General features: G+C 44.1%; 1 protein-coding gene across 2 annotated transcripts in view; it reads left to right on the top strand.

Moving 5' to 3' along the window:
• Nucleotides 1-21,837, top strand: part of LOC141257343 (calpain-13-like) — a 212,037-nt gene that overhangs the window by 7,840 nt on the left and 182,360 nt on the right. Inside the window, exons 2-3 of one of the 2 annotated variants that reach the window (XM_073671799.1) lie at nucleotides 4,883-4,946; nucleotides 19,592-19,834. In XM_073671799.1, coding sequence (XP_073527900.1) covers nucleotides 19,604-19,834 — 231 coding nt within the window. In that variant the 5' untranslated portion in view covers nucleotides 4,883-4,946; nucleotides 19,592-19,603. The remainder of the gene's footprint in view (nucleotides 1-4,882; nucleotides 4,947-19,591; nucleotides 19,835-21,837) is intronic. The other variant, XM_073671798.1, reaches the window with a different exon arrangement.

The raw sequence follows: 21,837 nt of genomic DNA, 5'->3' as shown, positions 1-21,837 counted from the left end.
GCTGACTCTGGTTAATCACTTCATTCTTATCCAGGTACTTACATACATGTTGTTTAATAATTTGTTCAAAGATCTTTCCTGGTATAGAAGTCAGACTCACCGGCCTATAGTTCCCTGGGTCCACCTTCTTCCCCTTTTTGAAGATAGGAACAACATTTGCTCTTCTCCAGTCTTCTGGGACTTCTGCTTTTCTCCAAGAATTTTCAAAGATTATGGAGAGTGGTTCTAAAATTTCTTCTACGATCTCCTTCAGTACTCTGGGGTGTAATTCATCTGGACCTGGAGACTTGAACTCATTTATGTTAGCTAAATATTCCCTCACAATCTTTCTGTTTACAGATAACTTGGATTCTTCTATTCCTTTAAAAGGACAGTGAAGATCAGTTGATGTTACATTTTCTTTCTGAGAGAAAACAGATGCAAAATAGGAATTAAAAAGTTTGGCCTTCTCAACATCCTCTCTTACCATTTCTCCATTTTCATCCTGTAAAAATCCTATAGCATCTTTGACTTTTCTTTTACTTTTGACATACCCCCAAAATCCTTTTTTATTGCTTTTGACATCTCTTGCAAGCCTTAATTCATTGTCAGCTTTAGCTAACCTGATACATGCCCTACAGGATCTGCAGACTGCATTATAATCTTCTTTAGATATGCCTCCCTCTTTCCATTTAATAAACATTTCTTTCTTTCTTTTTAGCATGTGTTTAAGTTCTGTGTTCATCCATCCTGGTTTCCTTAAATGCTTCCCATTCTTCCTACTTTTCGGGATTGTTAACGATTGTGCTTTGAGAATCTCATTTTTAAAAATTTCCCATCCTTCCTGGACATTGCATCTGTGGCAATGACATTGAAATATGGCACCTGTGGCAATGACATTGAAATATGGCACCTGTGGTAATGATATTGAAAGAGGGCACCTGGGGCAGTAACCTATGTACTGGGGCAGACAGTAATCTGTGCACCTGAGACAAGGACATTAATAGAGAAAATCTGTGATTCCGGGTGCTTAAAGTCGTTCCCAAGGTAGAAGCTAAAGGAGACAATTGTGGTATAAATTATGAGGGTATGTTTATTTGTCACCGACATGTCACATTTTTCTGGGGTGGATTCTGCAACTATATACAGAACAATATATACATAGAAGACTGTGAGCTGTGGTTTTTTTCATTTACTTGCTGCCAAAATAAGTGCAAATTATATTCCATGTATTTTACCCCCTGCAGTGAATTGTGGTGCCGCCTTGTGCATATATAGCCCGTGCCCTGTGTATGTTCTTCCCTCTCTCCAGGTATACTCTGAGAACTTTCCATCCTTGGGGTTTATCTTTAGGAATTTAGCTCCAATTACAAAGAAATGGGAGAATCGGAAGCAGAACAATTAACATTTGATTTAAAAGCTTCAGTTTACCCACAAAATAAATAACAAAAAGTAACTCTCTTGGAATCATGTAACGTATCATTTATTATCAGGTAACAGAAATGTTACAGTTATAAACATGAATTTTCAGAAAAATGAGCCTTGGGATATTGATGATTTTTGGTATTTCTGCTGCGACGTGTAGAGACATAGAGCGTGCGACGTGTGGAAGGGTCGGGATTTTCTTTGGGGCTTAATTAATTACCTAAATACAACAATAATAAAAGGGGAAACATTTTGTGCTGATGGAAAGTCAGCGTCACCTTAATTCACAGGGTGACCATAGAGCCTGTATTTTCTGCAGGTTGATGGTTTGCTCGCCATATGAATGCCCATAAAGCCGCATTCATTAGAAATGTCTTTCGCTTAATGAAAATATGTCAACAAAATGCTCAATGAAAGTTTTTTTGGGGGGCAAATGTTCCTGGAAACAATATATTGAATTTCCTTTAGCATCGGGTTAAACACCGGAGTATCCCTTTAAGTGACAATTGTGGCCACAGACGCCTCAGTTGTAGAGGGAAGGTCACAATTTTTGGGGGAAACATGAAGCCTGACTTTATAGTTTGGTCTTGGTGATCTCCACCACCTCAGAGGTTCCCACCACTTCAGGTTGCAGCCGGCTCTTTGTGGGGCTCCGCAGGGCCACAACCTACTACATCCTGCACTGATTGCACCATTTTCACAGTGATGCACCAGTCCCTTTAAAATGAACCATTTCATGAGTTTGTGGGTGCTCATAGCCACTAGGTCACTACTTTCCACTCCACCTACGAACTAGAAGCAAAGAAACTCCATTCCAGTCACATAGGATATTGACACCTTTGTGGACAATTTTTATTTATTTATTTTTTTAACCTAATTGCATTTATTTTGGACTAAAAAAATAATTTTTGCAATTAGGTTTCATTAAAAATGTTGCTCTTTTATCTGTGCACATTGCTGGCTACAGAATGAGTTATCTTTGAATCCATCAGTGAGCTCATTCTGATTGGAGTTTGTATGTTTTATTTTGAGCTGAGAGGAGCTCAGAAAAAGACATACAAACTCCAATGAGAACGAGCTCACTGATGGATTCTCAGATAACTCATTCTGCAGCCAACAATATATAGCATATAGAAAAAGGTTTTATCTGCAAAACATGCAAACACTTAATGAAAGAAGACCCCGGCTAGACATTTCTATCGGAAGTGCAACACTTTCTCCTTCTTGGGCTTTTAATCTTATCTTTACCTAATGATCCGCACTGGAAGCCAAACAAACTTTTTAGCCATTGATTTGTGCGGCCTCAGAGAAGTAGATGGATTTGAATGTTCCCTATAATACAATTACACCTCCAGGAGCCGCTGCCCCATCAGACGCCTCTTAGCTCTGACAGATTTAATCTCCTTTAATTTAATTAGAAATAATTTGTTCATGAGGAAATGTGAAAAGATTTATAGATATTAGAGAATGATGTAACATCAGTGTATGATCTCAGCAACACCGGGACCATCAGGAGTCTCCAGAAGCCATTTATTACTAAGCAATAGGTTGTAAGCAAGTCCAAATCTATCTATCTATCTATCTATCTATCTATCTATCTATCTATCTATCTATCTATCTATCTATCTATCTATCTATCTAACTTTCTACAGTGCTGGCCAAAAGTATTGTCACCCCTGCAATTCTGTCAGATAATACTCAGTTTCTTCCTGAAAATGATTGCAATCACAAATTCTTTGGTATTATTATCTTCATTTAATTTGCTTGCAAGGAAAAAACAGAAAAGAGAATGAAGCAAAAATCAAATCATTGATCACTTCACACAAAACTCCAAAAATGGGCCAGACAAAAGTATTGGCACCCTCAGCCTAATACTTGGTTGCACAACCTTTAGCCAAAATAACTGCGAACAACCGCTTCCGGTAACCATCAATGAGTTTCTTACAATGCTCTGCTGGAATTGTAGACCATTCTTCTTTGGCAAACTGCTCCAGGTCCCTGATATTTGAAGGGTGCCTTCTCCAAACTGCCATTTTGAGATCTCTCCACAGTTGTTCTATGGGATTCCGGTCTGGACTCATTGCTGGCCACCTTAGAAGTCTCCAGTGCTTTCTCTCAAACCATTTTATAGTGCTTTTGGAAGTGTGTTTTGGGTCATTGTCCTGCTGGAAGACCCATGACCTCTGAGGGAGACCCAGCTTTCTCACACTGGGCCCTACATTATGCTGCAAAATTTGTTGGTAGTCTTCAGACTTCATAATGCCATGCACACGGTCAAGCAGTCCAGTGCCAGAGGCAGCAAAGCAACCCCAAAACATCAGGGAACCTCCGCCATGTTTGACTGTAGGGACCGTGTTCTTTTCTTTGAATGCCTCTTTTTTTTTCCTGTACACTTTATGTTGATGCTTTTTCCCAAAAAGCTCTACTTTTGTCTCATCTGACCAGAGAACATTCTTCCAAAACGTTTCAGGCTTTCTCAGGTAAGTTTTGGCAAACTCCAGCCTGGCTTTTTTATGTCTCGGGGTAAGAAGTGGGGTCTTCCTGGGTATCCTACCATACAGTCCCTTTTCATTCAGACGCCGACGGATAGTACTGGTTGACAGTGTTGTACCCTCGGACTGCAGGGCAGCTTGAACTTGTTTGGATGTTAGTCGAGGTTCTTTATCCACCATCCGCACAATCTTGCGTTGAAATCTCTCGTCAATTTTTCTTTTCCGTCCACATCTAGGGAGGTTAGCCACAGTGCCATGGGCTTTAAACTTCTTGATGACACTGCGCATGGAAGACACAGGAACATTCAGGTCTTTGGAGATGGACTTGTAGCCTTGAGATTGCTCATGCTTCCTCACAATTTGGTTTCTCAAGTCCTCAGAAACTTCTTTGGTCTTCTTTCTTTTCTCCATGCTCAATGTGGTACACACAAGGACACAGGACAGAGGTTGAGTCAACTTTAATCCATGTTAACTGGCTGCAAGTGTGATTTAGTTATTGCCAATACCTGTTAGGTGCCACAGGTAAATTACAGGTGCTGTTAATTACACGAATTAGAGAAGCATCACATGATTTTTCAAAGGGTGCCAATACTTTTGTCCACCCCGTTTTTCAGGTTTGGTGTGGAATTATATCCAATTTGGCTTTAGGACAATTCTTTTTGTGTTTTTTTCATTGAAGACAAATTAAATGAAGATAATAATACCAAAGAATTTGTGATTGCAATCATTTTCAGGAAGAAACTGAGTATTATCTGACAGAATTGCAGGGGTGCCAATACTTTTGGCCAGCACTGTATCTATCTATCTATCTATCTATCTATCTATCTATCTATCTATCTATTATCTATCATCTATCTAATATATATCTAATATCTTTTATCATCTATCTATCTATTATCTATCTTCTATCATCTTTCTATCTACCTATTTAATATATATATAATATAAATCATCTATCTATCCATCACATCTACCATATTTTTCAGACTATAAGACGCACCGGACCATAAGACGCATCTAGGTTTTAGAGGAGGAAAATAGAAAAAAAATGTAAGCAAAAAATGTGGTCATGATGCACTGTTAAGGGGGAGGGGGTCTGCTGCTGACACTGTTTAGGGGTAATATCCCACAATTATGTTAATATCCCGTATCCTGGTATATATGGCCCCCTCCTTTCTGTTATACGTGGCCCTCATCCCCATCCTGATAGGCATGGCACCCCACATCCCCATCCTGGTATGCATGGCACTCCTCATCCCTGTCCTGGTATGCATGGCACCCCTCATCCCCATCCTGCTATGTATGGCACCCTTCATCCCTCATCCTGGTATGTATGGCACCCCTCATCCCCATCCTGGTATGTATGGCACCCCTCATCCCCCATCCTAGTATGTATGGTACCCTTCATCCCTCATCATGGTATGTATGTCATCCTTCATCCCTTATCTTGGTATGTATGGCCCCCCTCATCCCTCTTCCTGGTATGTATGGCCTCCCCTCATCCCTCTTCCTGGTATGTATGGCACCCCTCATCCCTCTTCCTGATATGTATGGCACCCTTCATCCCTCATCCTGATATATATGGCACCCTTCATCCCTCTTCCTGGTATGTATGGCACCCCTCATCTCTCTTCCTGGTATGTATGGCCCCCCTCATCCCTCTTCCTTGTATGCTTGGCACCCCTCCATCCTGGTATGCTTGGCACCCCCTGATCCCTATCATGCTGCACACAAAAAAATAAACAATTATGCTCACCTCCTCGCTCCTCCAGCTCTGCGTCTTGCTCTGCTGCCGACAGGTATCTCACTGTGTGAGCCTTGCATAGCATAACTGCCATGCGCCCTCACACTGTGAGATGCTGTACCGGAATAGTCACTACTCCCCACGCCGGGACTGTGTGCGTGGGAGCAGTGACCATTCACTCACCTTAAGAGTGCGCACACTGTAGCCGCAGTGCTGCTCCTGCTGCGGCCGGCGGTCACGTGTGTCCGCTATTAAAAACCATGAATATTCACTACATCCCATGCGAGTGGGTTGCAGTGAATATTCATGCTGTTTAATAGCTGGCACACAGACCGCAGAGCGTTTTCCCTCTCCTCATTCATTGGGAAAGCGCGCGGTGGATGCGCCCAGTATTCCCACTTGACGTGACATCAGCGCGGGGTCACGTGATGCCTGTGAGCGGCCAAGGATAGCGCTGCTCACAGGCAATAAAGACTACCAAAGGTAATTTCAAAAAGTCTTATAATCACAGGTTTAATACATTGAGGCAATCTGAAAAAGTAGTGGACAACTTCTTTAAGGATTTATTATAGCTGCCTATTGAAGTCTAATGAGAAGGGGGAGGAAGGTGCTGCATAGTCAAAGAGTTGCCCAGACATATAGAGATGATGCTGCTATTTTCTAATAAAACTAAATTTCTCAACCAAGTGCTGGATTCACATCTACACTGCTCAATGCTACTGTACAATGTCATCCATGCTGATATTGCTCCCTCTGAACATGTGCTACAAAGTGATAGGAGAGCCGGAATCCCTCATGTCTGTGTGCGCTGTGTATGGGAGACATCATAGCAGCTAATCTCCACCCAGTAGCTCTGAGACAAATTAAAAATTAGAGATAGCGGCTGCAGAGGGGAAAACTGCAAGATCGAAGTCATATAATGACAAATAATTATGTTATTCATCATGTGCACAGGACAGACTATTCTGAGCAGTCACCTAAATGGCCAGCTTGCTATAGATCTCTGATTGCTGTCAGTGAATAGAACCAATATTGTATGTATCAAAATGCTAAAGACATAAAAAATCTGTTATGATGGTGTAGCAACTAACTTTGAAAAACATTAAAAACTGCAACCGACCGGTTCCTGTACAGACTAGAGATCTTGATCCCGCAGTCCTTAGTGGTTCCTGTGTGAGCAGAGATCGCCCTAACCACAGAATAGATGATGGCAACTCAGATCTATGCTGCCTGAAAGGTCATTGAGTGCTTCACATTCATTCAAAGCAACCGGAGGGCAGAGCAGAGTGCAAATTACCTACAGAAGGAAAAGTGTGCTGAAACAGAAAGAAATCCCAGAGTAAGTAAAACAAAACACAAAATAAAAAATAAAAGATAAAATACGTACTGTTAGAGAATATACCGCCTATTTCCTAAAAAGAAACACAAGATGGATGCAGGATAAAGAACATAAAGAGCAAAGAGATAAACCCTAGCTGGTCTTTCCCTAACTGGCTTAGCCTACAGCAGTATGGCTGGACATACAAATGAGACTATCACCAACAGGAAACACCAACAGGGCGGAAGTATATAAAGCCGCACCCAAAAGGTGATAGGGCAGACAAATGAGTGAATAATGTTACCCTAAAAAGACTGCAGCCAAGATAACAGAAACTAAATACCTGGAGAAAATGTGTATCAGCTGTAGCTCTGCAAACAGAGGAGCCGACCACAAAAAACAGGCTCAAGGGTTCGAACCCAGACGCATGACACAATCCTAACACCTTACCTGTCACAGATGAAACGATTTTGTTACAATTGTATCCAAACTAGACAAATTTCCATGAGATCAGCAACCAGCACTCCAGACTGATACAGAACAGGAGGGGGACTGTGCTGCTGATATCTTCAGCTTACATAAAAATTCTTTAGACTAAATACAATATCCCAAACCTGAGCAGCCAAAAAAATGGAGAAGGTCATTATGATATACTAAGAATAATCATAATTAGTGATGAGCGAGTATGTTCTATTAACCCTTTCGCCGAGTATGCTCGGGCGAGCACTGACTAGTTACAGCTGCTTGGTGTTATGTTGGAATCACTCCAGTGTGCATGATTTGCAACTGTTTGACAGCTTTAATACATGTAAGGAATGATTGTTTCTTTTGCATTCCTCACATGTAGTGATGAGCGAGTATGTTCTGTTAACCCTTTCGGCGAGTATGCTCGGGCCGAGCACCGAGTAGTTACAGCTGCTCGGTGTTATGTTTAAATCACTCCCGTGTGCATGATTTGCGACTGTTTGACAACTTTAATACATGTGAGGAATGTGTAAGAAATAGACATTCCTTACATGTACTAAAGCTGTAAAACAGTCGCAAATCATGCACACGGGAGTGATATAAACATAACACCGAGCAGCTGTAACTACTCGGTGCTCGGCCCGAGCATACTCGTCGAAAGGGTTAACAGAACATACTCGCTCATCACTACATGTGAGGAATGCAAAAGAAACAATCATTCCTCACATGTATTAAAGCTGTCAAACAGTTGCAAATCATGCACACTGGAGTGATTCCAACATAACACCAAGCAGCTGTAACTAGTCGGTGCTCGCCCGAGCATACTGGGCGAAAGGGTTAACAGAACATACTTGCTCATCACTAATCATAATACATAAGTATTAATAATAGTTTAACTATAGTGTAATAATAGTATGATAATAGTGTGATACTTTGTCACTTTTCTTAGATCCTTGACTTTTGAGTCTTTCTGTTACTAGCACATGTGGGATGCCCATCAGTCATTAATTTAGGCACAGTCTATCCCTTAAAGGAGTATAATGCTAACACACTTATTTAAAAGCAACCTCTTCAAGTTAAATGGTCGGCTAAAGGGTTACCCTTAATTTATGAGCATTGTGGAAGTTGCTGGACAAGTGCGGCCACCTTCTCTATTCACTCTCACTACTATTCCTGGTGGGCTTGGGACACTGTAGGTTGGGGTCTCAGAGCTTAATATGTCCTGTGGATATGCTATAAATGCCTGGTATGGGATAATACCTTTAAGACTTTCTTTGTTTTATGAATCAATGTGATTGGGATGTAATTTCTCTGGAATGCCATGACAGGAACAGGTAATTGACGAGGCAATAAATCTCTGTGTAAACATTGGAGCCGTAAATTACAACAGCAAATAGATCCAAAGGGTAAAATATGGATCGCGAAACAGTTGGGTGTGAAATACACGCTCCTCTCACCCTTGGCAGTCCGCACCAGTCACAGTTTGACTTAAAGAGGTTGTCCACCACTTTTACATTGATGGCTTATCCTTACAAAAAGATCATTAATGTCTGATTGGCCAGGGTCCAACACCCGCCGATCAGCTGTCAACAGTGTCGGAAGCGGCAGCCGCCGGCCGGAAGTTCTCACTTGTACTCACATCTCATAATTTTTGCAAGGTGACATGATATTGGCCATTGAATTGAATTCGTAATACTCCATTTCCCCTGTAGTGGGTGCAATTGCATTCAGCAGCCTGAATATACACTGCAAAATTACCAAAAAATTCTGAACGGCTTGGATTACGTAGATGCCACCTGTGCAAGAAATGGGGTTGTCTTCTCTGATAAAGAGCGCCACTGTTTACAGGCTGTGTTTGACATTGCAGTTTCTCGCTAGTCCCATTGATGAGGTTGGTAGTAAAATGAAGTCACCACAGGTTTACAAATTGCAAAGTATAGTTGTTCTGTTCATTGTTAAACAATCCAAAAATGTGACATGTTGGTCAGATCACAGGATTCCTCTCGAACATCAGATTGCATGTGACGCGCCCCCTGGGCCATATTCTTTAGGGGAATACCCGGAGCCGGATCAGATGGGGGTTGTAGTCTCCGAGTGGCTGTGACCCGGTCCGTGCCCAGGGTGTCAAGCTCAGAGTATGTGGCAGTCCTACAGATGTTACAAAGTTCGTTATGTCGACTACGCCACCCGTTGGATTGCGGTCACTACGGCCGCCGCTGCAGCAGGGTCCGCTGAGGCTGATGGTGTTGGTGCAGCTTTAGATAGTATAACCCCCAACGGGAGGGGTATGGCCTCAGGGGGTCAGGTGCAGAGGATGGGGGTTGTGGTGGTGCAGCGTAGATGATAATTAAAGACAGAGTCGGGTTGTGCAGTTCAGGGTGTTTACTTACTGCAGATATTCCGGTCACTCCGGCCTTGAGTGACCACCCGAGCCGTGCTGCGTCCACCAGGTCCTGGATTCAGCCAACCCCCAAGCAAGTCCGGAGCGTGTCCCTGAGCCCTCCTTCTTGTCCTTTCTTCTGGCCGTCCCCACCAGGGATCCACCTAGGTCCAGCTCCCTCGGGCCTTCTGTTGGGAGACCCTTGGCCTTGGGTTCCCTGACCCTACACGTGGTTTGCCTTCAGGGTGGATGTGGTGGGTGGCCGTGGCAGATCCTGCCCACGGCCTCCGGTCTCTGGCTGGGGTATGCTTTAGCCCCCACCAGTTTGGGATCCGGTACCCTGTTGCCAACTCTTCACCCTAGGGTTGTACTTGGGTTCTCAGAGTTCCTTCTGTCTCCCCCTCTGGGTCTTTCTTTCTTCTCCTCTCTCACTCTGGCTTCTCTGCAAAGACTCGCTGACTAACCTCTCACAGACTGACCCTGATCTTAGATGGTGCCCACCTTAAATACTCCCTCTATGTGTGAGCTCAGGTGACCAGCACCCAATGAGCTCCTATCTTTACCCAGGCTGCTCCCCCTATCTGCCCCTACACTACTGGGATGTACCACCCCCCTCCCACTTCAGCCAGGAACAGACTCGGTCGTACCTGCACATTTCTAAGTGGGAGTACCGTTGGTCTGTTCCTCGGAAATGGGATGTGTGTAGTGCATGCAGCTTTCTGAGCTCAGCTCCACACTCCATCCTTACCCGGGAGTGGAATATCACACCTCTGGGTTGAGGTGCAATACCCCTGTAGCAGCCGAATCCTCAGGGTGCTACATTCCCCCCTGGTAAATCACAGCACGTCCTCGGGCTGTAAGATACAAACACACCAAAACATACAATTTTTGCATAAACAACATAATAAAAACATATAAAACATATATATCAGCAATAAAACTTTTCATATATAACATTCTCGTAGACTTTTCTTGCTTCTGGCTCCTCCTCCGGACACTGTGCAACGTGTACCCGGGAAAAGTGCAACAGTTTCTCTAGAAAAATGGTCTTCCTATAAAACCGGTAGGGGGCGCTTTAGGAAGCGCAACTATATACAAAGGGATATGGCCGCTCTCAGTCCTCGGCCAGGTATTAGGGAGGATTGACCGCTCTCAGTCCTCGGTCAGTGGGAATAGGGACACACGGGATTAACAGTTCAGTTCTCTGGTCCCAACGGGGACTATATTAGCAGCAACGGTTCACTGTGCCCCGACGGGCAACTATATACAGCTTCTACTCTGCTGTACTCAACGACGACGTCCTCCTGCTCTTTCTTTGTGGTTACCTTTAGCTTCAGACCCGTCCGGGTCCTCTTGCTCCTCCTCACACCGCAGCTCCTCCTCCGTCAGGCGATGCACATGGAGGGCGTAGGGTCCTTTGGCACACTTGTGCCGGGTGAAGGTGACCTCGTCCCCTATATAAAGGTCACGACCTCTGTGTCCCTCCGGTAGGTGGGACTCAACGTCTCTCCTGGTCACGAAGACGTCGCCTGGGGTGCGGTGATCTCGGATGAAGCCCTACCCGTGCTGCATATTAAACTTTATCACAGTCCCGGTGGAAGGGGGACCATGAGCTGCACGGGGACTCCTCCTGGCCCGGCTCTTCTGCTCCGCGCTCTTTATTTGGGCTTGTTGTTCCCGGACCCGCCTCTCTCTCCGCTCCCTCTCAAAGACCTCGAGCTGCTGCCGGCAGCACTCTGCACGCTCCGCTGCGGCTGCCCGAGTCTCCTGAGTGAACCCCATGAGATCTTCTCCGGTGGGGTCCCACTCAAACTGTGCCTCCTCTAGCGGGGGCGAGGTCCTTTTTACGGGCTTTGGAACCGGAATCAGGGGCTCGTCTAGGGGTCTCTCTTTCCGGAGTCGGGGATGGTGAAACTCCGGTGGCCATATAAAGGGCTGCCCATCCGGGCACGTATGTTGGGCGAACAGATCTTCTCCCAGATGCGGCACTCTTGGTTTTATGGGCGCGGTGGTGGTGGCGCCCGGGTTGCCCAGGCCTTGCGGCCAGGCCTGGGGCACCTGGAAAGTGAAGGGCACCGTAAGGACGGCGGCGCCCTGGGCTACTTGGCCCTGCGACCAGGCCGGTGGCTCCGCGGAGGTAGGGGGCGCTGTTGGTATTGCGGCGCCCGGGGGTACTAGGCCTTGCGACCAGGCCGATGGTACTTCCTGCTTGGTCACGCTTGGGGTCGAGGCGTGTGACGTCACAGGGGTCGCGGCTCCCGTTTGAGGCCTAGTCTGCGGCGGTGACGTTGCAGCGACGGGCACGGCAGGGGATACTTCGGGCTCTGCGACGGGGAGCTGGGGCAGGCACGCGGTTTCCCGGCTCGGGGTATAGACGTCCCCTTTACCTGCCTCCATTCGTTCGGCTCCCTTCTCGGCGCCGTCTCCGGCCTTCAGTCCTCCTGCGCCATCCTCAGAGGCGGTCTGTCTCCTCGTCTCGGGTGGCGTGCTCCGCTGACGGGTTCTTGTCTGCTGGGCCATCTCTCGGCTCCACTCCGCTAACGTCTCTCGCTGCACCCGGGCCATCCTCCGTGCGAGGCCCTCCAGCGCGGTCTGTGCACACTCCCGATCTCGGGGGAGCTGTGCCAGGACCTCCACTAAGCCTAGTGGGGTCGTTGCTTCTAGCAGGCTCCTGACCAACGGGTCGGTGCTGCTCTGCTCTCCTCTCGTTGTCTCCAGCAGGCTCCTGGCCAGCGGGCCGGTGCTGCTCTGCTCTTCTTCCATCTCCGGGTAAGCTTCTTCTGGACTCAGCTCTAGGCTTCTTGTCTCCGGGTGCGCTCTCTCCAGACTGCTCCAGGCGACACCCATCTTTGCTCTCTCCTTCTCAGTCCTCCCACTTCGAGGGCGGTCCCGGGGCCACTTGGTGATTGTCAGCTCCAGGGGCAGTTCTTTCACGCTGACAGACACCTCTAGCATCACAGTCTCTGTTGGTGGGGGCGGTTTCCACTTTTGGCGCCATTTTCGGTCCTGGCCCACGATGGGAGGCGGCCTCTTGCCATCCTCTGGCACGCCCATAATGGCGTCCGCTCTGACAAGGCGGGAAACCTTTGGAAATGGCGGGAATCGTCTCCCAGTGGCGGGAAACTCTGCAGATGGCGGGAAAAAGCTGTTAATGGCGGACAACCGGCGGGAATCGACCTGTGATGGAGTCCGATGGCGGGGACCCTCCGGAACCGGCAGGAGACTTCTTTTTGAGGTAAACTTGTTCTTTTCTTCAGGCACGCAGTACCCGGATGTTGCGGGCACGTTATCCTGCCGACTACGCCAAAGTTGACGCGCCCCCTGGGCCATATTCTTTAGGGGAATACCCGGAGCCGGATCAGATGGGGGTTGTAGTCTCCGAGTGGCTGTGACCCGGTCCGTGCCCAGGGTGTCAAGCTCAGAGTATGTGGCAGTCCTACAGATGTTACAAAGTTCGTTATGTCGACTACGCCACCCGTTGGATTGCGGTCACTACGGCTGCCGCTGCAGCAGGGTCCGCTGAGGCTGATGGTGTTGGTGCAGCTTTAGATAGTATAACCCCCAACGGGAGGGGTATGGCCTCAGGGGGTCAGGTGCAGAGGATGGGGGTTGTGGTGGTGCAGCGTAGATGATAATTAAAGACAGAGTCGGGTTGTGCAGTTCAGGGTGTTTACTTACTGCAGATATTCCGGTCACTCCGGCCTTGAGTGACCACCCGAGCCGTGCTGCGTCCACCAGGTCCTGGATTCAGCCAACCCCCAAGCAAGTCCGGAGCGTGTCCCTGAGCCCTCCTTCTTGTCCTTTCTTCTGGCCGTCCCCACCAGGGATCCACCTAGGTCCAGCTCCCTCGGGCCTTCTGTTGGGAGACCCTTGGCCTTGGGTTCCCTGACCCTACACGTGGTTTGCCTTCAGGGTGGATGTGGTGGGTGGCCGTGGCAGATCCTGCCCACGGCCTCCGGTCTCTGGCTGGGGTATGCTTTAGCCCCCACCAGTTTGGGATCCGGTACCCTGTTGCCAACTCTTCACCCTAGGGTTGTACTTGGGTTCTCAGAGTTCCTTCTGTCTCCCCCTCTGGGTCTTTCTTTCTTCTCCTCTCTCACTCTGGCTTCTCTGCAAAGACTCGCTGACTAACCTCTCACAGACTGACCCTGATCTTAGATGGTGCCCACCTTAAATACTCCCTCTATGTGTGAGCTCAGGTGACCAGCACCCAATGAGCTCCTATCTTTACCCAGGCTGCTCCCCCTATCTGCCCCTACACTACTGGGATGTACCACCCCCCTCCCACTCCAGCCAGGAACAGACTCGGTCGTACCTGCACATTTCTAAGTGGGAGTACCGTTGGTCTGTTCCTCGGAAATGGGATGTGTGTAGTGCATGCAGCTTTCTGAGCTCAGCTCCACACTCCATCCTTACCCGGGAGTGGAATATCACACCTCTGGGTTGAGGTGCAATACCCCTGTAGCAGCCGAATCCTCAGGGTGCTACACATGCTCAAATCAAAAAGTAAACATGATCCTACAATCCAGCAGGTCACGTTATGAGACCGAACTGCCACATGTGTGGATTGTCTGACAATAAATAGAACAATTATACTTTGCAATTTGAAATAATGTTCCTAGTTCTTTTTACCATGGTACATAAGAGGCAGGGCCCTGCTTGAGCTTCTTGCTTCAGGACTGGAGTGCTGTGTTCTCTTTTCCGCAGTTAACAAGGGTGAACCTGTAAGCCACAGAAAATGGTCAGATGCCACTTTTTCAAGAAAGTGGATCAAAAGTGGGTTAAATTTTTTGTTATCCCTGACTAACACTTTGGGTGCCATGTAATTAATAAAATCATGTTCCCTGAAAGAAGCAAAAATGGACTGTCGCATCTATAAGTAAAAATCTTCAGGCTTTATTGGATCACATTAAAAACAAAAACCTCCATGGTAGTGAGTAAAACCACGCTGCCTCTCTGATGAGTTTCTGTCATTGCTGCCCTTAGTCATAGAGTATGGTTAGATACTATGGGAGATCCTATTTAAAGGTTGCACCACCGATAGAACAGAACAGGAAAAGTGAATAAGGTTGGAAATCATTTTAAATGCAAAGAGAGCTGTGGTAGTAGGTTGACTCGCTCGGCTGCTTCCGGAAGTAGACTCCGGAACCGGGTTTTCTCTGCAGTGTTTATTATATGGCATAAAGCCCTGCAACTCCAGCAACAATGAGCACGGTCTTACTGGCAAAACAACAAAACAAAAGATAAGCGATAGCATAGTCCATATGTGTGCGTGCGGTTCGCTCACACAGGTTGTGTCCAGCCTTCAGCTCCCTCCTGAGCTGTGGCTGTCCAGTCTGGAGACCTTGCCTCTCCAAACACAACACAGAGAAAAGAAAACAGGACTGAACATTTAAAGCTTGCTCAGCCACACCCTGAGGAGGAGGTATGGTGAATGACTTCCCTCCCATCTCTACGTCATTCCCATAAAACCACACCCTTTAAAAGAGGTAACCCCCAGCATATAACATGCTGCCAAAAATTCAGTAGGTCTCAGTTCACACAGGAAAGCATCCTGAGTGACACATACCTCCCCTCGCATATAACACCCAACACACCAGTGACTCTGTCCCAGAGCATATAACATGCGATACACTGATATCATAAATATAACTCATAGAAAGAGAAAATCAGTAGATAAACATGGTGTAATTTCTATAATTCATGCCTTTTGGCATTTTGGTGTTCAATCTAATAATCCAAAAGGCTTCTCTTAGACGGAGCTTTTTTTGTGTCAATCCCTTCCCCTTGCTGGTGGATTAACCTTCTCAATGCCAGGAAAAAAAACAAAACCACCCATTTCTCCATTGTGGACATCCAAAAAATATTTAATTACTAATATTTTAAAAACTAATATTTTTATTACTGATGTTTAGTTCTGAAGTCCTTTTCTTTAGTTTATGTCTCGTACGTCCTATGTGTTTCACATGGCAAATATTGCATGAAATACAATAGACATCATGTTGTGTCTTACAATTGATAAATGAATTAATGGTCCACATTGTCATCAGTTTTTTGTGGTTTTTTTTGTGTATTTGCACAGAAAAGTTTTTTTAAAATGTGTCGGTAACAAGTGTAACGTGCAAATTTGTGCAGGCTCTTCTTTCTTATCTTGTTTTGATGAATCATGTTCCCTGGTCAATGGTTCTGATTTTATGTTAAACATACGGCAGAATAAAGGACACCTTTAGGGCGTATGGACCTGTTAATGGGTTGGATACACTGTTCTGGGTCTTTGATGGGCACTTTGGATACATTCACACTTACTAATTTAAGAGAATTTTGTACAGATGCTTCAGTCTGCATGTAGTGTGTTCTGGTGGACAATTTTCTTCCCATAGTAAGTACCAACAGGTGGCGCTATAGAGTTCAAGTCCTCATCCTCTCTGAAGAGGCAATTTGCATATTAAATTTCCCAGAGGAGCATTGCAGAGGGAATAAGCCTCCTTACTTTGGCATGCCAGGAGCCTGTATGTCACTCTCCACAAGGAGAAACATTACTCTTTGGACCTCAGTCCAGAGCCTTTCACCTAGCCAAATCAATTCTCATACTTTGCACTGATGAGGGGCAATACCCCAAAACATTGTGTCTGCAAATTGAGATTCTGATTTGGCTTTTATCTTAAGTCGAATTGCAAGACTCATTAAAGGGTCGATCACGACTTGTAGGATTGCTGCTTCCAGCAGGTGGCGCTATAGAGTTCAAATCCTCGTCTCTGAAGAGGCAATTGGCATAGTAAGAAAGGTTTCACAAGCATCTATAACACCAGAGGGTACGAGGCTCTGGCTCCATGCCACCATGCATATACACCAACTCTCCAAGGATGGCTGGAAATCTCCCAGAAAATCGGGAACTGGTGAAGCCTCCTGACATACATAATCTTTTGGGTCCTTCTATGGCTTTGTCCATTTTATAATAGAAGTCCCCCCCTTTGTTTCAAAAGGGTCTCTTGCCCAAAGAGGCTGTGACTTTTACACCCCAATAGCTAAACTCTTGCTCATAACCATGGATGTAATTTTAGGCTTGTGGGTTCATTGCAAAATATGTCAGGAGAGTATTGGGACTGTGTGGGAATTTAGTAACCAGATGTAGCTGCTACCTCCTCACGCCGTGGAAGCTGGACATAAGGGTTAGACTAAGCCTAGCCCTAACCCATTGAGCCCCTCAGATTACAATCTCTGCACCCATGTAATTCCACCTCTCACCTCAGTCTAATGAGGAAGGAACTTACCCGGAAATAAGAAAAAACTTTATTTCAGATTCAGATATTGATTAAATATGTAACATGTTAGTGATATTACAGAGTTGCTTAGAAGTGGTTGAATGGGCCCTGCTTGACGTCGCTTATGATTTTCTTTGCTAATTATCCTTATCTGCTTTAATTATAACACTTGTATGAAGAAAAGCCGGGTCAGAACATGAAAAACAGACACAGAGATAAAAGTGAGTAAATGGAAGGTCGGAAGCAGCAGAACAGCCGGTAAATGTGGCTCCTGCTGTTCATACAGGAAATCAGGTTGTTTGCATGCACCGAGCGATATATAACGGCGCGGCTGATAATCAGCTACATAAAGTCTTCTATATTTGTAACTACATTGAGGCTGTTGCGACAAATTTTCACAAACTTAGAAAACTATTTTTTGTTTTTTTTACGACTACTCCTTTGTGCATTTGTAGGGGAGAAGGCAAACAAAGCTTCCTATATGAAAATACATTGCCCCTTTTTACTGTGGACTAGAACACAAAAATGGCAGACATATTCGTGTTCCCATGCGCCATGACATCTGAGCTAGTCGGCCTATAACCTGGATCTAATATGATAGGGTGTCCCCCAGTAGATGTTGTTGGAAGGAAAGAGGTATTGGGTGTAAAAAAAGGAAAATAACGTTTTGTTTTTTTTACATGAATGCAAATATTATCGTCTAAAAATATTTTTTTTTCAATTGGGTTTCATTAAAAAAGTGTTTGCCTTCTGTAGCTTCTGTGTTGCACTTTCTAATGCAGAATGAGCTAACTGAGAATCTGTCAGTGAGCTCGGGGAGTTTGTAATTCTTTTTCTGAGCTCCTCTCAGCTGATTATGACCACATCAAATTTGAATGTGCAATGAATCAAAAGATCCTGTAAAATCCAAATGGTACAAAAAATGTCCTGTGGGCAACCTTTTTAATGGACAGAAAGTGACACCAGGAATAGCTGGATTGCATCCCATGTGGCAGCCAGTACTACCCAACTCATGGTGGTGGACTATCATGGCAGCGGGGGGAGGGTCTAACAATGGCATCCATGGCTTCATATTAGATCTTGTTAGAGACTGACAGGCATAATACACTGCAATACACATTTATATTCAAGTTTTAAAAAAAATGTGAAAAATGTAAAAAAATAACTTTAAAAAAATGTATAAAATAAAAACCAAAAATTGCCATTTCTCCTTTATTGCTTTGATATTTGAACAAGTATTATATTGATACAATACAGTTATTTATATATATAAATAAATGTATTGTATCAATATAATACTTGTTCAAATATCAAAGCAATAAAGGAGAAATGGTGATTATATATATATATATATATATATATATATATATATATATATATATATAATTCCATGTCTGTTATTCAATGTTTGAAACAACCCCAGTGGTTAAAATGTAAATCATTTTATTTCATTCACTATGACTACCAAAAAATTGAATAAAAAACAATCAATAAATAACACATACCATAAAAAAGTACTGATAAAATTGTCTTCTCTTCCTAAAAACAACAACACAATTCTATCAGCAGAATATTAATAATTAAATGATTTTTCTTTAAATTCATTTTATTGCATAAGAGAAGGAAAACATAAAAAAAACTATATAAATTTGATATTCCCATCATTCTACTGACCCATAGAATAAATTTAGCCTGTTAAAAACCATTAAAAACAGCTTAAAACTGCTACAGATCTTGAAATAAAGTAATAAAAAAAACTAAAAATATAAATCGCTTTTTCCTTAAAAGACAACGGAACTTTCAACAAACTTTGTATAACTTAACAGAACAGGCAAATATAAGAAACTTTGTGATATATCTTAGCAAAAAAACATCATTTTTTCACCACTTATGAGCCACTTCTCCTGTTTCTCCTGCCTCCTGTACTCACCATTCACTCTAACAAAAGCTTTAGTGGTTAATAAGGGTAGAGCGTCTCAGTTTGTCAACAAAACACCAGCTTATTTATTTTTTTCGCACCTCTAAACAGGTTGTTCCTTTGTGTTTGATCGGAACAATGAAGCATTGAACATCAGAGAATATATGCGTCTGACACTACTTATTATTTTTCTGAAGCTAGCAATTTTTTTTTTTAATAATAATGGAAACCATCAGCAAGTAAAAAATGTAGCCAATGTATCAGGTGACACAGTCCATTTCAATAACCAACAGTATTTTAATGTCAGTGAGAATTTTGGCCAATTGCAGACATAAAAAGTTAATACCTTGGTAATTGCTCCTTTTTTCAGCTTGTGCCTATTTTTACTGAATTGTTTCTTCCTGGAGCCAGTCAGATAATTTTAATCAAATCAGAAGCAAATTTATTTTTGTAAACAAATTGATGAAAATTCCTGCAGTAACTTTATGCTGCACTGACTGGTTTGCAAATCAAATTTCTACTCTTCACAAAGGGCGTTACATCGACGATGTATTTTTTTTACGTTTCTGTTAGTATTATAATATGCAACTTTTTTTTCCCTTTAATAGCTACAAGACATAATGCCGATCCCTGGCGTATATCAGAAAGTGGCAGAGGGGCAACAGAGAAAAATTGGGACTGTGGACAACCCCAAAAAGTTTAAAGGACAAGACTTTAACAGCATCCGCGACCTGTGCATCAGTAGGAAGCAGCTGTTTGAGGATGATGTGTTCCCAGCCAACCTCTACTCTATAGGAGAAAAATTACTATCACAGGATAAACTGCTGAGCATCAAATGGAAACGACCAACCGTAAGTTACAGTTTAAGAAAATAAAAAACACATATTATTTTATTATTTCTACAGAAATATGGACATTTGCTACTGACTTTTAGACGGCTCCATTACGGAAAGATGTGACTGTAAGGTGTAATGTGAGCAAACTTTCACAAGAGTTAGTATTACAGAAGATTCACATTAAGGAAAAATATGCTATCCTTTTAGGAAATGTTTCATTTTTTAAGCAGGATTCTTAGCAATGTGATCATTGGAAAGTTTATCTGACCTACTATAATATACATAAGAGATGGGGGGAGGCTCCTGCTGCAGAAAGTTACCTTGTGGATAGAGACTGATCTGACCTGAGGTTTGTGAGGAGGAGCATGCTTTTCACCCGGATATGCTGTCCTATGTTTGGGCAGTTTACACGGACATTTCTGTTTTTCATATCTTTTGGCCTACTGCAGACAGGGGAGACGGGGGAGGCTCCTGCTGCAGTGAGTTGTCTATCAGCTACAAACAAGGCAGGGGGAAGATTGGGCATGGCTCATCTCCGGAGACACAGAGAAGACTTCTTTAGATATTTTAATTGATACATGAGGCAAAATAGGATCAATGAACAGGAAGAGTTTAAAGGGTATATCTGGGACTTTCTGAAAAAGAAAAAATGTGCCTAAGCACTAACGGGCAGGTAGTTGTTACCTACCTGCCTGTTGTGCCCGATGCCGTTCTTCCCCAGCACAGACTGCTCTTGCAGGGGATTCAGCTGCCTCTGCTGACGTCACATCGACAGAGCGGTGGCTTCTTCTCCGCTCTGTTCTGTTGATGGGGCATGACTTCCAACGTCATCCTGATTGACAGCCAGCTCTCCCATTTAGGTAGCGGCAATCCGGCTGTCAATCAAAATGACATAAAAAGTCCCACCCTGTCAACAGAGCGGATCAGAAAAGGATCCGCTGCTCTATCGAGGTGAGGTCAGCAGAGGCAGCTGAATCCCCGGCAGGAGCGGTCTGTGACTGCTCTGTGCTGGGGAAGAACGGCGCCGGGCACAACAGGCAAGTAGGTAACAATTACCTTCCTGTTAGTGCTTAGGCACAATTTTTCTTTTTCAGAAAGTCCCAGATATACCCTTTAGGGGAGAAATTTGGGTATGTACCCTCGATGCCTTTTAGACGCCGATGTACCCACTGAGTTTTGTCAGTGGAAGAGGTTTCAGCACCTGCCGGCATCTTTTGCCCTCACGCACCTTTTTTGGCATCTCTTCAATAACTTTTTGGGGGGATATTTTGGAATAAACTATTGAGCGCCTTGCAAACAGAATCCGCATGAAGGGTAATTGGGTCATCCTTGGGCTTTCAAAGCCTGAAGTGGTTAAACGAAGCTCAAATACACTGAACATAAGCACAGCAACTTGTTTTGACTTTCAGTGCATATGTTCATTCTTTTTTAGCATTTTGTAAGTGATTTTTCACTTTTGCTCCTCAGCGGACTCACCTGGAAAAGCCGACATGTACACATACACTTCAGGATTTTTTTCTAATGCATTTTCTGTGTATTGTGTTCCTTTAAGGAATTTTTAAAGAAAGTTTCTGCAAGAGAAGAACCATTATAATTCCATTATATGGAGACATCTCTGTAATTACAAGAGACAATGCAGGTCCATGTTCTGACAGTGATAGATGAGATCTACCAGGCGCTGGGAAAGCATTAATTGTGCAAAATCATCTTATTGATTGCTGTAAATAATCCAGTTGTTTCAATTTGCCCAATAGTTTTTCTTTTACCTTTAATGATTATATCAAATAATACAGAGATTCTTAAAGCAGCATAAATCCTGCATGCTTAAATCCTCTGTTCCCTGATGTCTGGTGTCCGGGGAAAGTCGGAATATTACTATACATGTAAGATTGTCGACTGAGTTTCATGTCATAAGTATAACAAACTTTAGGAACAGACTTTAGTCTTCCATTACTGAGCCTTTAAGACCTCCATTTTTGGTATGAAAAGTTTCATATAAACTAAGAAATTCTCACTTA

This window comes from Phyllobates terribilis, unplaced genomic scaffold, assembly GCF_046119375.1.
Source record: "Phyllobates terribilis strain yellow unplaced genomic scaffold, ASM4611937v1 Scaffold_3__8_contigs__length_932513732, whole genome shotgun sequence".
NCBI lineage: Eukaryota > Metazoa > Chordata > Amphibia > Anura > Dendrobatidae > Phyllobates > Phyllobates terribilis.
The sequence above is the reverse complement of the archived record's forward strand: the minus strand, read 5'-3'. Positions and strand labels throughout refer to the sequence as shown.